The sequence below is a fragment of the Lagenorhynchus albirostris genome, chromosome 7, assembly GCF_949774975.1.
Source record: "Lagenorhynchus albirostris chromosome 7, mLagAlb1.1, whole genome shotgun sequence".
Classification (NCBI taxonomy): Eukaryota; Metazoa; Chordata; class Mammalia; order Artiodactyla; family Delphinidae; genus Lagenorhynchus; species Lagenorhynchus albirostris.
The window spans coordinates 799825-816300 of record NC_083101.1 but is presented as its reverse complement, the minus strand read 5'-3'; the positions used below and the strand labels follow the sequence as shown (position 1 = coordinate 816300).

Here is a 16476-nt window from a genome sequence, read left to right as displayed (position 1 = left end):
GCTTGGAAATTAAAAACACACTTCTAGGGACTTCCCTGGTGGTGCAGTGGTTAAGACTCCTCACCCCCAATGCAGGGGGCCTGGGTTCGGTCTCTGGTCAGGGAACTAGATCCCACATGCACGCCACAACTAAGAGTTTGCATGCCACAACTAAGGAGTCTGCCATGCCGCAACTAAGGAGCTCTCGAGCCTCAACTAAGGAGCCCATATGCAGCAACTAAGGAGCCAGCACAACCAAGAAAACAAACAAAAGAAGCAATGAAACATACTTCTAGTTAGTTCATGGGTAAAAAAAAAAAAAAATTATAATAGAAATTTAAAGTGTCTTGAGCTGGACAATAATAAAAATAATACATATTGAAACTTGGGGAATATATTCAAGAAGAAAGAAGGGAAAGATTCAGTTTAGTGGGATGAGCAGGGCATACAACAGACAGGATCAAAAAACCAAAAGCAGGGCAATGAAAGCAAAAATCAACATATGTGCGACATCAAACAAAACCTGCACAGCAAGGGAACAATCAACAAAATGAAAGGGCAACCTTCGGAGTGGGAGAAAATGTTTCCAAACCACGTACAGATAAGGGGTTAATATCCAAAATATATAAATAACTCATAAAACTTAGTAGCAAACACCCCCAAATAATCTGAATTAAAAAGTAGGCAGGGGAGGGCTTCCCTGGTGGCACAGTGGTTGAGAGTCCGTCTGCCGATGCAGGGAACACACGTTCGTGCCCCGGTCTGGGAGGATCCCACATGCCGCGGAGCAGCTGGGCCCGTGAGCCATGGCCGCTGAGCCTGCGCGTCCGGAGCGTGTGCTCCGCAACGGGAGAGGCCACAACAGTAAGAGGCCCGCGTACCGCAAAAAAAAAAAAAAAAAAAAAAAAATAGGCAGGGGAACTGAAGAGATGTTTTCCCAAAGAAGACACACAGATGGCCAACAGGCACATGAAAAGATGCTCAACATCACTAATCAGGGAAATGCAAATCAAAACCACAATGAGACATCACCTCACACCTGTCAGAATGGCCGTCATCCAAAAACCAACAAATAACAAATGCTGGCGAGGATGTGGAGAAAAGGGAACCTTAGGACATTGTTGGTGGGAACGTAAATCATTGCAGCCACTCTGGAAAACACTGTAGAGGTTCCTCAAAAAATTAAAACTGGAACTACCGTACGATCCAGCAATTCCACTTCTGTGTAGGTATTCAGAGTCTATGAAATCACGCTCTCAAAGAGATACCTGCACCCCTACATTCACGGCAGCATTATCCACAACAGCCCGGACACGGAAACAACCTGAGTGTCATCGACAGATGAGTGGACAAAGAAGCTGAGGTGTAAATATAAAATGGAACATTACTCAGCCATAAAAAAGAAGGAGTCTTAGGAATACCTTATGACAGTACCTTTGGAACCGTAAGTGAAATAGACAAACTCCCTGAAAAAAAAACCCACAGTGACGAATCAATAGTCATGTTTCCACAATGAAAAGCAATCCAGGTTCACAGGCCATTTCCCCTCAACTTCTCAGGGAGAAAGAATTCCAATCTTAGACAAACACCCTCAGTGAAAAGAAAGGACAGGCCGTCATCCACTGCGTGTTCAGAGGCCAGCTTAACCTCGTACACAAAGCCAGAAACAGACATTTCAGGAAGGCGAAGTCTGAATCCAGCTTCAGTTGGCAAACGAGACCTAGCAGTCTACGTAAGTGGCAACACAACCCGACAGAGACGGGGCCATGGCAGGGATCCAAGATTCATTTAAGGTTATATAGTCAGTCAACCTAATCCACCCCACAGACAGACCAAAGGGGGAAAAGCATAGCATCAGCCCAACAGGTGCACAAAGAGTATTTGATAGAATTCCACATCTGTTCCTGATCAACACTCTCACGGGCCAGGAAGTGAGAAGGATTTCCACAATCTCACACAGTGAAGCTATAAAACACTGTCAGTAAGACCCTCTGAGAGGGTGCCCGTGAGCACCAAGGGGGAGGGGGCAGGGGGCACGGTGTAGGTGCGGCCTCGGTGGTCCTCACCCACGGGGCCCAGACTCCCAGGGGCACCCCAGGTGGGCAGATGCTGAGGGGAAGCAGGGAGGAGACAGGAAGGGAGCTGGGGGTCGGTAGACCCCGGTCCGCCTGAACCCCCCGCAGCACCAGCCTGGCACCCGCCCCAGCACAGGGCGTGGGGGCCCCACTCACCAGGGTCCAGGCCATGCTGCTCCAGCAGCCGCAGGACCTGCCGACCCAGCGCTCTGGGGCTCAGCCTCTCCAGCCTCAAGGTCGTCTGCGGGTACCTTCTGCAGGAGAGAGACACGGCTCGTGCCTAGCAACGCTTTCTCTCGATTAACGCATCTCAAGATTCTACCTTTCATCAATGTCATACACGTGCACAGTTCAAAAGCCAAGTCTTCTTCCAAGGCTCAGAGAAAGGCAGCACGTCAGCACGGCCCTCCTGCCGCCAGTCACCCGCACGACAGTTTTGAGGTGGTCTACATTTGCTCCATGTTTCCAAGAACCACTTTGTATTGTGGCCTCTCGATGATTCAGTTTTAGGTGTTTTGTACGATGTCTCACCACAGAAGGCTCCTCTCCCCAAACAACAGCACCCACGGTTCCAGTTAATTGGGCACAAGCAGCTTCTACAATATCACGATGGTGCAAATGTGACTGGCAGCTAAGCCACAGCCTCCCCTTCTCTGCGGGTTAATCCTTGCTGGTCTGATTGCTTCCTTAGCCTCCTGTCCTGTGGACAGAGCCCACATCACCCTGCGCCCCTCTCCCCGCTACTGGCTGCTCCCAGGCCCCTGTCCATCACCGTCGTGGTGGCCCTGCACCTCTCCTGTCCCTAGGCCAGGGCAAAGCGGCTCTGCAGGCGCCTCCCAGGGGCGAGGCGTGGACCTGGAGACGGTGCCCTAGGCCTCACACTGGACTGCGTCTGGCTGGGCTGAAGCCTGCGCCGGCACTGCTCCTGGAACCGGTCTGACTCCTGCTCTTTCTGAGGGTTTAGGGTCCTGGTCCTCAGTGTGGGTCTCTCTCCATCCACCCAGGACTGGGTCTGGAGTGAATTCCTCCATGTTTTCCCTTCTTTCTTTCTGGAATTCCCATTATTTGGATGTTGGGTCTTCTTGACAGAATCTGCCATTTTTTTAAAAAAACAAACTTTCCTCTGCTTTTCCTTCTTTGTTCATTTATTTTGTATGACGTTGGGAAGATATCTTCAAGTTTATCTTCCAAACCTTTTATTGAGACTTTCATTCTGCCATCACGTTTTTAACTGACAAGTCTGTTCTGTATTCCAAAGGCGCCCTCTGTATAGCTCTGGTGTTTATTTCAGACACAGAAACTCTCTACAGCCCTACAGCTTTCGTGTTTGTTTTTAAGTGATTTTCTGCTTCCTCTAAGCTCCAGATAGGCTGGCCAGAGGTCTCAGAGCCCTGGCTGTGTTCCCCTGCTCAGGGGGCTTTTCTGGGGGATAGAAATCATCAAACTGATTCTAAAATTCATATACAAGTGCAAAGGGCCCAGAATAATTAAAAACAACTTTGACATAGAAGAACAGCATTGGAGGGCTAACCCTGTCTGACTCAGGACTTGCTGTGAGGCTACGGCGGTCAGAACACGTGCCACAGACAGAGCAGAAGAGGACAGAGAGACCCACACATATATGGACACCTGACAGAGGCACAAAGTCAACTCTGTGGGAAAGGACAGTCTTTTACAACAAATGCTGCTGGAACAATTAGACATCAGCTGTTAAAAAAAAAAAAAAAAAGAACTTCAATCCACACCTAGCACCCCATATGAAAATTCTCCAAAAATGGGCCATAGATTGAAATGTAAAACCTAAAATTATAAAACTTCTAGAAGTAAACAGGAGAAAATGTTTGTGCCCTAGAGTTAGGCAAAGATTTCTTAGCTATGATACTAAAAGCATGATGCAAAAACTTTTTTAATTTATAAACTGGACTTCAACAAATTAAGAACTTTTGTTCTTTGAGAGATCATTAAAAGAATGAGAAGATGCACCACAGGGTGAAACGTCTGCAAATAACATGTCTGTTAAGGGCCTTTAACCCAGATTATATTTCTAAATCTCTCAAAACTCAGTAATGAAAACAGTCAACCTAATTAAAAAGTGTGTAGGGACTTCCCTGGTGGTGCAGTGGTTAAACTGCGAGCTCCCAATGCAGGGGACCTGGGTTCGATTCCTGGTCAGGGAACTAGATCCCACATGCATGCCGCAACTAAGAGTTTGCATGCCACAACTAAGGAGCCCGCCTGCCACAAATAAGACCGGTGCAACCAAATTAAATAAGATTTTTTTTTTTAATAAAGTGTAAAAGATGGAGCAGCTAATTCACCAAAGAAGACACACAGATGGCAAATAAGCAAATGAAAATACACTTTACATCCTTAGTCATTAGGGACTGCAAATCAAAAGCACAAAAAGATACGACTCCACGCCCATTAGAACCGTGGACGTTACAGGCTGACCAGGCCGTGGGCCAGCGAGGATGTGGGTCTGGCGATTCTCGCCTACTGCTGGAGGGAATGGGAAACGTGCAGCCGCCCTGGAAAACAGTTTGACGGTTTCTCAAAAAATTAATCCACACGCATCACATGACCCAGGCATCACACTCCAGGGTGTTCACCCAAGAGAAATGAAGACACACGTCCACGCAAAGCCTTGGGCACGAACGTTCGCAGCAGCGGTGTGTGTAACAGACAAAACCTGGAAACACCCAGATATCCATCGATGAGTGAATGGATAAGCAAAGCGTGGTGCAGCTACACACGGCAACACCACTCAGCACTAAGAAATGAAATAACGTGGATGAATCTCAGAATGATTGTGCTGGGGACAGAAGCCAGACGACAGAACTCCGCTTACATAATGTACCAGAAAATGAAAAGGAATCTACAGTAACGCAGAGCAGATCAGCGGTCCTCAGGGGGTGGCGGGGGGTGGGGGGGTGTGCTCAGCACCTGGATTGTGGTGATGGTTTCGTGGACACGTACATACATCAAAAGTTACAAACTTACACACTCCGAACAGAGTTCATTATATAGTAATCATACTTGAAGAAAACTCAGAAAAAAATGATGCTTGCTGTAGTTTTCTTTTTATTTTCAGTACTATCCTTTATCCGATAAAGGAAGTTTCCTTATATTTGTAGTTTGCTGAGAGTTTTTATCGTAAATAAGGTTTGAATTTTATAATTTTTATATACGTTGAGATGCTTACATAGTTTTGTTATCTAATCTGTTGACAGGGTGAATGCCGATGGATTTCTAAATGTTTTACCAACCTCACGTTCCTTAAATAAATCCCACTAGATCATGGTGTATAAACTTTTGAAAAAATCGATTTTACTTTTTTTAGGGCAGTTTTAGGTTCACAGCAAAGCTGAGCAGACCGTGACACACACTGTCAGCATCCCCACCAGATGGTCCACTTGTCACAGTGATCAACCCACCTGGACACGTCATCCTCACCCCCACACAGTCCGTGGTTTACCTTGGGGTCACTCTTGGTGTCGCACATTCTATGCGCTTTGACAAATGCCTAGGTACCCACGATTACAGTGACATACAGAGTAGTTTCATTGCCCTAAGAATCCTCGGTGCTCTCCTATTCGTTCCTCCCTCCCCATAATCCCTGATCCTTTTATTGTCTCTATAGCTTGGCCTTTTCCAGAATGTCATATAGCTGGAATCTCACAGCAGTAGCCTTTTCAGATTGGCTTCTCTCACTTTGTAATTTGCATCTAAGTTTCCTCCCTGTCTTTTCATGGCTTGATGGCTCATGTCTTTCTAGCTCTGAATAATATTCCATTGTCTGGATGGACCACAGTTTACTTATCCATCCAACTACTGGAGGACATCTTGGCTCCTTCCAAGTCTCGGCAACTATAAATAGAGCTGCTATAAACACTCAAGTGCAGGTTTTTGTGTGGACAGAGGTTTTCAGTGTCTTTGGGTAAATACCAAGTGGCGCGATGGCTTGGTCATATGGCAAGAACGTGTTTAGTTTTGTAAGAAAGCACTAGACTGTCCTTCAAAGTGGCTGCAGCACTTTGTATTCCCACCAGCAGTGATGAGAGTTCTCGTTGCTTCACATCCTCGCCAGCATTTGGCGATGTCAGTGTTCTGGATTCTGTCCATTCTAATAGGGGTGTCATGATAGCTCGTGGTTTTAGTTTGCATTTCCCCGAGGACATACGATGTAGAGCATCCTTTCATGTGCTTATCTGTCATTCGTGTATCTTCTCTGCTGAGGTATCTGGATCTTTGGTCCGTTTTTAAAATCAGTTGTTGGTTTTCCTTCTTTTCTAAAAAAATTTATTTATTTAATTTATTTATTTTTGTCTGCGTTGGGTCTTCGTTACTGCGCACGGGCTTTCTCCAGTTGCCGGGAATGGGGGCTACTCTTTGTTGCGGTGCGCGGGCTTCTCACTGGGGTGGTTTCTCTTGTTGTGGAGCGCAGGCTCTGCGTGTGCAACTTCAGTAGTTGTGGCTCATGGGCTCAGTAGTTGTGGCTCGCGGGCTCTAGAGCGCAGGCTCAGTGGTTGTGGTGCATGGGCTTAGTTGCTCCACAGCACGTGGGATCTTCCCGGACCAGGGCTCAAACCTGTGTCCCTTGCATTGGCAGGCAGATTTTTAACCACTGCGCCACCAGGGAAGCCCATGGTTGTTTGTTTTCCTACTGCTGAGTTTTAAGGTAACTTTCTATGTTTTGGATAACAGTCCTTTATCAGATGTGTCTTTGCTAATATTTTCTCGCAATCTGAGCTTGTCTTCTCATTTTCTTAACTCTTTAATATATTAGTAGATTTGATTGCTAATATTTTGTTTAGTATTTTTGCATCTATGTTCATGAGATACACTGCACTTTAATTTTCCTTTCTCCTAATGTCTTTTTCGAGTTTTGGTATCAAGCCTTAAACTAGCTGAATAAAACAAGTTGGGGACTTCCCTGGTGGTCCAGCGGTTACGAATCCGCCTGCCAATGAAGGGGACATGTGTTCCATCCCTGGTCCGGGAAGATCCCACAGGCCTCGGGGCAACTAAGCCCGCGTGCCACAACTACTGAGCCTGCGCTCTAGAGCCCATGTGCCACAACCACTGAGCCCACGCGCCTCAACTACTGAAGCCCGCATGCCTAGAGCCTGTGCTCTGCAATAAGAGAAGCCACCGCAATGAGAAGCCTGCACACTGCAATGAAGAGTAGCCCCCACTCACTGCAACTAGAGAAAGCCCCCGCGCAGCAACGAAGACCCAACGCAGCCAAAAAAAAGAAAAAAAAGTTGGGATGTGCTCTTTCTTTTTACATTCTCTGGAAGAATTTGTGTAAGATTGGTACGATCTCTTCCTTAAACACTTGAAGGAATTCACTAGTGAAGCCATCTAAATCCATAGTTTTCTTTGTGGTAAAGTTTTAAACTACAGATGCAATTTATTTAATAGATATAGGACTATTCAAATTTTCTATTTTTTCAGTTTTGTAAGTTGTGTTTTGCAAGAATTTGGTCTGTTACATCTAAACTGTTAAATGTATTTGCATCAAGTTGTAAACAACATTTATTACCATTTTAAAGTCTGTAAGGTCTGTAGTGACGTTCTACATATGGGTAATTTGTATTTATCTCTTTCTTTCTTAGCATGTCTTTATGATCTGTGCCTAAATCAATTATTTTATTAGAAGTTACAAAACGGTGATTTCTAACTTTATCATTCCTTTCCATTTATTAGCTGACATACCCTGTAAAAGAGTTTTCCTCCCTGCCTTTGAGCATCACTCCAGACTCATGCATTTTAAAAAATATTTATTTATTTATTTATGGCTGCGTTGGGTCTTCGTTGCCGCACACAGGCTTTCTTTAGTTGCAGTGAGCAGGGGCTACTCTTCGTTATGGTGCACGGGCTTCTCTTGTTGCACAGCACGGAGCTCTAGGCACGTGGGCTTCAGTAGTTGTGGCACACGGGCTCAGCAGTTGTGGCTCGCAGGCTCTGGAGCACAGGCTCAGTAGTTGTGGCGCACGGGCTGAGTTGCTCCGCGGCACGTGGGATCTTCTCTGACCAGGGCTCAAACCCGTGTCCCCTGCATTGGCAGGTGGATTCTTAACCACTGCGCCACCAGGGAAGTCCCACAGACTCATGCATTTTTATAAATTTACTTATTTTTGACTGTGTTGGGTCTTCGTTTCTGTGCGAGGGCTTTCTCCAGTTGCGGCGAGTGGGGGCCACTCTTCATCGTGGTGCGCGGGCCTCTCACTGTCGCAGCCTCCCATTGCGGAGCGCAGGCTCCAGACGCGCAGGCTCAGTAGTTGTGGCTCACGGGCCCAGTTGCTCTGCGGCATGTGGGATTGCCCCAGACCAGGGCTTGAACCCGTGTCCCCTGCATTAGCAGGCGGATTCTCAACCACTGCGCCACCAGGGAAGCCCCGACTCATGCATTTTTAAAAATCCAAGGTATTATGCTCTATTACCATGCTTTTATGCTCTATTATTGTTTTCATTCTCAGTCTACTCCCCAAGGAGCCTTTGTTCCTTTTAGTGGAGAATGGTATCTAGAAACCAAGATCTGGTTGCTAGGTGTGCTCACTGCTAGAGGATGTCATCGCTTCTGAGTCCTTTCAGAGCATAGCACGAGGACATTTAAAAAAATCATTAAATATCCACGTTAAATCTAACTCACGGGCCCCCCCACTCTCCACCCGTGTGTCTCCCCTCTTCCCCGTCCGTACTGCTCCACCTATATTTCTCTCTCCTTTTTAATGCATAATAAAAGCAATGGCAGCAACACAACGTGTGCCTGGCCTGCTGCTTTGTTCACTTCGTAGGGTGTGAAGTCGCGACAGCCCTTTGAGACAGAATTAGTCCCATTTTAGGGATGAGGAAAACACCCAGCTCCAGGGGAGGGAGGGTCCAGGGAGGCCTGCCGCCAGAGCCCAAGGCCTGACTCTCAAGTGAGAGGGTCCGGGCTGCAGGGCGCATGGACAGGGCGCCCAGCCCCGCTGCCTGCTGAGGGACAGGTGGCCAAGGAGCGTTGGCAGTCCCAGTGCACTTCCCCTCAGCCACCCCAGGGAGGTGGGAGGAAGCCCTTCTCCTTCCAGATGCCCATGCTCAGGGGACGCCCTGGGGTCACACGCACACGCACACACGTGGGCTCCCTGTTGGCATGCTGCCTCTTCTCTGTAACTGCTGGGACAGGGTTCACAGCAGGTGCTCCACAAACATTTATTACATGAAGGAAGAAACGAAGGAACCAGTGAATGGATAAGAGATATGACTTGCAGGACTGCGTAAGGAAGGAGTCCCTGTGGAGAATAATTTGTGCTCATCTCAGAGCATTAAACTCTCTCACCCGGTGGCTGCCAGCCCGACCTCTTGGCTCCCGAAGCAGGTTCCTTGCCCACCTGGCCGGGGCTCACCTGGAGAGGTGGTGTGGGGTGTGGGGTGACTTTCCCACGTGCCTACTGCCCCTGCCACGTCCCTGCCCCCACCCCACCCCGGGCCCCCGTGGGGCTCACCTGGCGACGACTCTGATGTCAAAGCCGGGCTGGCACCAGGAGTCCATGAGGGCCAGCAGCCTCCGCTGGAGGTCGGGAAAGCCGTCCACGTAGCGTTCCACGAGGTCTGCCTTGTCCTGGAGGAGCAGGGGGAGGCACATCTACGGGGAGACACACCTTCAGGCCGCAGCCCCACTGCACCCGAGACCCCGGACTCACTTCCAGCCCAGTGCAGGGAGTGGCCAGAGCGTCAGAACCAAGCGGCCTGGAGGCTGGTCCACGCAACCTGCCTCCCCGGGGAGCCTGGGGGCCCAACCGAGTGTCTGAGGACCTCGCGAAGCCCCACGCCCGGCTCACGGCCTGCGCCCCATGCTCGGGCCCCTGCACACACACACAAGCCCCGCCGCTCCCTGGGCCCCGTCCCTGGGGGGCTCTGTGGTCACCCCATCTCCCTCGGGAAGGATGAGAGGCTCCAAGACACAAGGGGGCTCCTGGAGGGGCCCCATTGTCCCCGTGTCTTCACCGAGCAGGGTGGGGTGGGCAGGATGGAGACCAACTACCGGCCATGGCCCTGCTGGCCCAGAAATGCCCGTCACGGGCAAGACGGCACCAGCACGTGGCCTGGCGCAAGCTCACAAGACCCCCAAGCCCTCAGGGAGGCCCCGAGGGAGCCCCTGGCCGTGGTGTTGGGCACTGGGACATACGGGCCACTCCTCTTGAAAGAACCAGCTCTCGACAAAGCCCCCTCCCAGTGGCCCCTGTGGAAGACCCCTCCTCACCTGCCTTCCCCTCCCCCAGGTGGTCACATAGGGCAGGCTGTCTGGAGCCCAGATTGGACGGAGGCCCATTTGCCAAACCAGGGCTCCAGGTGGGCGGTCCTTGTGGGAGCCCCCATTCCTGAGAACACTTCCAGCCACCCCAGAGCAGAGAAGGAACGCCTGGTGAGCTCCTGGTGATTGGCCACTTTCTGAGCACGTTACACCAATGCCTGCTGACCACGCACAGGCCCTTGCTGGCCCCTTCCTTCCCCTAGTCCTGGACCCTCCTCACATGAGCAGGTAGTCACATGTGACCCCTGCCCTCCAGCGCCCTGGCCCCAGCCGTGTGGGGAGCAAAGCTCAGGGCTCAGTGGGAGGGACCCTCCCTACACCACGTTTCTGGAGCCCTGGAGCTGGAAGCTACGCGGTTTGCATGAGAATGACCCTTACCTTCTCAACATCAAGATCTGCCTGCAGCCGCAGCTTTGCGCCCAGCACGATGGCCTGGGAAACAGAGGGACCGGATGACACTGGGCCTGGGGGACAGGCGGTGCCACAGGTGGGGGCTCCCGCCCTTCTGCAGCCCCCACTCCCACCCCGTCACCGCCCAGTCGCTGCAGGCACAGCCACGGGGCCGGAAACCAGGCAGTGCTCCGGCCTACAAGCCCCCCTGTGCTGAGCCAGGCCCCGCACGCGCTGGGGTGGGTGGAACGACCCCTGTGCCCTCCAGACTGGGGTGCGGCCTGGTCGGGGCCGCAAAGTGCGAGCTGAGCCAGGTGGCCTGGGTCCTGGCTTGCCGACGAGAGGGTGGAGGACGCAGAGGGAGGGACAGAAGCCCCCATCACCTAGCCATGGGGCCTGGACACGGTGCACACCGCTCTCCCCACGTCTGCTCTTGCTGCCCCACTCCTCCAGGGAGCATCCCCTCCCACCATTCACAGTGCCCACAGCGAGGGCACTCTGTGCGCCCGGGAGGCCCGAGGGACTGCGGCGGCCCTGACACGCGGGGCTCCTTCAGGCCTCTGAACCCTTTCCACAAGCTACACCACGTGCCCCAGTGACTAGGAGTCGTCGGATGGGGCAGGCTCGCTCCAGGTCCTGGCAGCGGGACCGGCGTGGTCGTGCATTGGGGGCATGCAGAGAGCTGCCCCAGGAGCCACAGAGCAAGAGGCTCTGAATACCCCCCGCCCCCAGGCAGCCCCTTATATGGGGCAGTGGGCACGCTGGGCGGCCTGCCCTACACGGGGCGCGCGACCCTCCCCCGACTCAGCAGAGGAAACGGCGCGGCCCTGGCGCCCGCACGTAGCACAGGCCGCTCTGCTATTAATAATTTCCATACGTCGTGCTCCCATTATGAGCAAAAATAACTAGCTGGGCAGCCCGGCCCCGCCCCCTGCAGCTCACAGAAGGCTCAAAATAGCGGCCTGGGAAAGGCTGCTCCGGTGGAGGCCTGGACCGCGCGGCGGGGGCGCGGGGCTGGGGGGCCTCTCCCTGCGCGGCACTGACCCGGCGCCCCGCGGCCTGGCCGGTGTCCAGGAGCTCAGCCTCGGCCAGGCCCCAGGGGGCCCAGGGCCAGGGGAAGGGGGGTGCAGGGCTTGGGCGAGGGGGATAAAGCAGAAATGGGGGAGGGGCTGGGGCGGGGCCAGGGAAGGAGCCAGGGTTGAGGAGAGGGTGCAGGGCTTGGGGGAGGGGCCCAGGGCTGCGGGCAGGGCGCAGGTGCCACCACGTGGGGGCCTTCCTGGGCACCACTCCAGCCTCACAGGATGGCGCTGACCTCTTCTGGACGGGAAACCCCCGAGAAGTTGAGGGAGATCCGGACCCTCATTCAAGAAGGCCAGAGTGCCCACACTGGCGGCCTCACACACTTTATTCAGAACCTGGGGTGGTCAGAACCCCGTCCCCAGTGTCCTGCATCTGCTGGACCCTTGCCTGGCTTCCAGGCTACTGAAGGGCCAACATCTGGACCTGGGCTTGGTCGGGCCATGCCACGGTTGGAGAAGGGGCCGTGGGAGGGACGACTGGGGGCCTGGGACCCTCCCACCCCCCAGATCAGGCCCTGGGCAATGACCTGGGAGTGGGGAGGGGAGGGGGCAGCGAGGTGAGCCCCTTGCTTCTCACCACTCTGCTGGGCTGTCGGCCTCCATCGTCTGAGGATCCAGCTCCTCAGGCCCCCCCCCGCCCCCCTCCCCGTGAGGGGTGCACAGCCCTGGCTACAGGATGACACTGTCAGAGGGTTTGGGTCCCCTTCTCTCTGCCTGCTTCCTCCAGGGCAGCCAGCCTCTATCCAGGCCAGGCTGGAGCCTCTGTGCACCCAGGCTGCCCTCTTTTGGCCAGGCAGCCTGCGTGGACACTGAGGGGTGTGGCCAGAGCATCCAGGGCTGGAAGGCCATGGACACCCCCAGGGACAGTCTGGGAAGTGCCCTCGTCCTGCCCCCGCAGCCCTGGGGAGCTCCGTAGCCTGGAGGCTGGGGGGCACAAGACGAGGAGGGGGACCGTTTGGCCTCACCCGGCCACGGGAGGGCGCCCTAACTCCATCGGGGGCGGCCACGGTTACCTGGCAGCAGAACCTCCTCTAGGAAGCCCCCGGCCTGGACTCCACTTTGGATCTATTGGGCCTGGCTGAGAACTGGATTCTGGTCACTTCTCAGTCTGAGCTTCTGCTGAGGGGCCAGCAGGCCAGCCTGCCCACGTCTTACCACCGGTCACGTGGCCACGTGGGGGGCCCCGCGGATGCAGGAAGATCGCCGGCTGGCCCAGGTGCCTGCAACTGGCTCCAGACCCAGGCCGGGGAGCAGGCCCAACGGGAGGAGGGCAGTGGCCGGGACCTGCAGATGGACACTGCCCAGGGCTGGGCCCAATTGGCACCTTGCGGGTCTCCCTGACCTCCGCCCAGGTGGCTGAGAGCCAGCCACCGAGAAGAGGGCTGCCCTGCGGCCGGGTCAGGGCGGGGCTGCAGGGACCTCTGACCAGACGGACCCCAGAGCTGCCGCTTTGGGGGAAAGTAACTAAGAAGACCAGAGGGGCTGGGGCGGTGACAGCGGGAAGAGCCCTGCACGGACGCCCGACTGCCCGCTCGGCCAGCAGGGGGGCTGGGCAGGTGCCCAGACCCGGCGGCCGGGCCCCGGGACGGGCCTTCCGTCCTCGGCGGCTCAGCGCGGGCCTGGAGCCAAGGGGCTTTTTTTTTTTTTAAAGCAAAGCTATCTTTTTACCTTGATAAGCTGTTTAAAAAATGTAAATAAAATAATGCAGCAGACAAAAGCAGGCATTCACGCGGCTGGGGCCGGCCGCCGCCCTCGACATGAAATATCGCAGCGCATTAAGTCGTGAGTCCCCGCTAATCCGAGTGGACAGGCCTGAAGGCGGCCCCTCGGCGGCGCGGCGGTGGGCACTGGAGCGTGCACTGCCTGCCGGGCCGCCCCGCTCGGGGACAATGGCCTTTCTTCGCACGAGGGGCCTGTGCGGGACAAGAGCCCCCTTTGTGTGCAAGTCTTGCCTCAGAGCGCAAGGGAGGCGCATTCGGCCGCCCAGACGCTCTTTGAAAGGCCTGAGCGTAACAGGAGACGCGACACACCAGCCCGCCTTCTGCCTCGGCGCCCGTTCAGCCCCGGCAGAGCCCCGAGCAGCCGGGCGCCCGGTCCCTGCGCCGCCATCGTGGCCGCGCAGCACATCCTCCACCTGGGCCTGGGCCGCACACCTCCGTTCCGACGGGCCTCCTCACTGGGAAGAGGGCCCCGTGTGGGGTGGGCCTGGGACCCGCCTGGGTGCCGGCCGCACCCCACGCCTGTTGGCACCCTGGCGCCAGAAACTTTGGGCCCCACGAGGCAGCGGGGGAGGTGAGCCCGGAGGGAGCCTCTGGGCCCTGCGTGCTGGACTCACCACCCAGGGAGAGGGCACCTTTGAGCCGGGCGCCCGGGGCTGCCCCACCTCCCCTGCCCTGCAAGGGCATCGCGTGTCTCGCATCTCGGGGTGCGCGGAGCCCAGGGCCCCCTGCGCCTGCAGCACAGCTCAGAGCTTCGCTGACAGCGCCCCCTTGCTGCTCACCCATGGGCCCCGCCGCTCCCGACCTCAGCCGCAGACGGGTCATCCGCGGTGAACACTGGGCCAGGACCCCAGAGCTCCCGCTGCATCTCAGAACCTTCTGGGCTTCAACGAGGACCGCTGCTGCTCACGAAGGACACTCAGCAAACCCACCGAGCTTCCAAAAGCCCCCAGTTCCCACCCAGAGACCTGCAGCCACTAAGCCCCACGTTTGCGCTCCTGGCCCAGCCCTGCCCACGACAAGGGAGCAAAACGCCCTCCCCCTCAGGCGGCCCCCAACCCACATGCGTCGCACACGCTGGGGACTCCTGACTGACGTGGCTGAGAATCTGCGCCCCAAGCCGGCACGATGCCCCACAACCGATCTTCTGAAAACCACAGGTGTGCCGGGGCCGGTCCCTGGGGTGGGAGCCAGCAGGGCCCTCGGGATGCAACCTTCACAGGGTCACCACCACAGGCCCGACCCAGTCCGAGGGACCCAGCAAACAGGCAGGGGTGGGCACCACCCAGAGCGTGGCCCCCGGCTCTGGGGCAGGGCCGCACGACAGGTCCGGGAGGCCGAGCGCAGCCTACAGATGCCTGGCCACGTGCTCTGTTACCGACCAGGACTAGAGCACAGTGGCCAGTCCCCCGGCCTGGCGTGGTCGTGGCTTCAGGGCCCCCCACGCAGGGAGGGTCTGTCCTCATGGAGCAGCAGCTGGGCCCCAAGGGGCCTCGGCTCCCCTGCCCCCAGGCCAGCACAGGACCAAGTGACCTTTGGGTGAGTCTGGGCAGGGGCAGGAGAAGACAGAAGCGGGCCCCGGGTCCGATCTGGGCCCGGGGCACAGAGACTGCGGCTAGCTTCTCCCACACCCGCACTTCTCAGCCCCCCGGAGAGCAATTCTGGGAGTTAACAAAGGGAGCTGGGCCGCAGCCACGCGGGCTTCTGGGCCAGAGCTGGGCGTCCCCACGCCACTGACCGAGCGGGGAGAGGCCGGCGGGCACCTGGGGAGGAAGGGCCCTGAGCATGGTGCAGACCAGGCAGTGTGTGGGGGGCTGTACCCAGCCTCTTTCTCAGTCGGTCAGCGCGAGGGGCTCCCAGGGCCGCCACGCCAGGCACGAACCTGACATGGTCCCCAGGGCAGCTGGTCCCCAAAAGCCTGCACGCCAAACATGAGGCCCCCTGCAAGGCCCCCCACGCTGGAGGGCAGAGGGGACACTTCTGGGCTCGGCGCCTCGAGCTCCAGCCTGGCTCCTGCCCACCCCGCTGACCCACGTGGAGGCCCAGTCCGTGGACGAGAGGCCCAGAGCCACAGGGAGGGTCTCACTCACTTCTTTGAACTTGCCCTCCTGGTGCAGCCGGTGGACTTGAGCCAGCAGGGGGCTCCGGTCTGCGTCCTGCAGCTGGAAGATGCTGACCAGCGGCTCTATGAGGCCGGGGGGGCTCTCGGCGAGGAGCTTGACCGCACGGGCCTGCAGCTGCTTCAGCCCTGGGCTGCCCTGGAGGCCCCAGACCCAGCTTCAGTGGAGGCGGCAACCGGAGTCGCGGGGCCTGATGCGGGTGGGGGGCTGGTGCTTGGGCAGGCCCAGTGCGGCCAGCACCTGGCAGCCCAGAGCCAGTGGGTGGACGCTGTGGGTGAGCAGGGGCTGGCTGGCAGGGGCACAGGCAAGGGAGCCGAGGTCGGCCCGGCGTGTGGCTCTCGGGAGGCCGAGAGCCCCCGACCACCGTGGGCGGCCTCCACAGGCCGCAGGGGCCCGGCCAGGTGCGCGTGGGAAGCCCGTGCCGAGGCCGGGACGGGCTGGGAAGGGGCAGGCTGTGGGCCGCGGGCAGGGCTCACCCGGGCCGGCCCCGGGCACAGCTGTGCCTGCAAGCAGCGCTTCAGCTCACGGGTGACCCAGGCCTCCAGGGAGGGGCCCTTCCCCCGCCAGCCCCGGCTGCTGTCCAGCATGTCCAGGAGGGCGGCGAGCGGGTCCTCCAGGGCGGCGAATCCCCTCTGGGCTTCCTCCCGGAGCTGTGGAGACACAAGGCCTCGCTGTGTTGAGTCCTCCTGCCGGCCTCCTCCACCCGCACGGAGCCGCCCACACCTTCCTGGTCCGCTGCACCCAGGCCGGGCACAGGGACCGTCCAGGCCAATGGTCCTGCAAAGGCTGGGGCTTGCTCCCCAGGCCAGACCCTGG

At 56.4% G+C, this 16476-nt stretch overlaps 1 protein-coding gene across 8 annotated transcripts in view; it reads right to left on the bottom strand.

The window, feature by feature from the left end:
* The window catches only part of EXD3 (exonuclease 3'-5' domain containing 3), a 77462-nt gene that overhangs the window by 34633 nt on the left and 26353 nt on the right, over nucleotides 1-16476 (bottom strand). For 7 of the 8 annotated variants that reach the window (XR_009541428.1, XR_009541427.1, XM_060153834.1 and 4 more), the window contains 5 exons: nucleotides 16137-16310; nucleotides 15631-15798; nucleotides 10732-10785; nucleotides 9545-9684; nucleotides 2211-2308 (listed from right to left, as the gene is read on the bottom strand). Coding sequence is in view for 6 of the 8 variants with exons in the window: in XM_060153834.1 (XP_060009817.1) it covers nucleotides 2211-2308; nucleotides 9545-9684; nucleotides 10732-10785; nucleotides 15631-15798; nucleotides 16137-16310 (634 nt within the window). In the remaining 2 variants the exon portion in view is untranslated. The remainder of the gene's footprint in view (nucleotides 1-2210; nucleotides 2309-9544; nucleotides 9685-10731; nucleotides 10786-15630; nucleotides 15799-16136; nucleotides 16311-16476) is intronic. The other variant, XM_060153837.1, reaches the window with a different exon arrangement.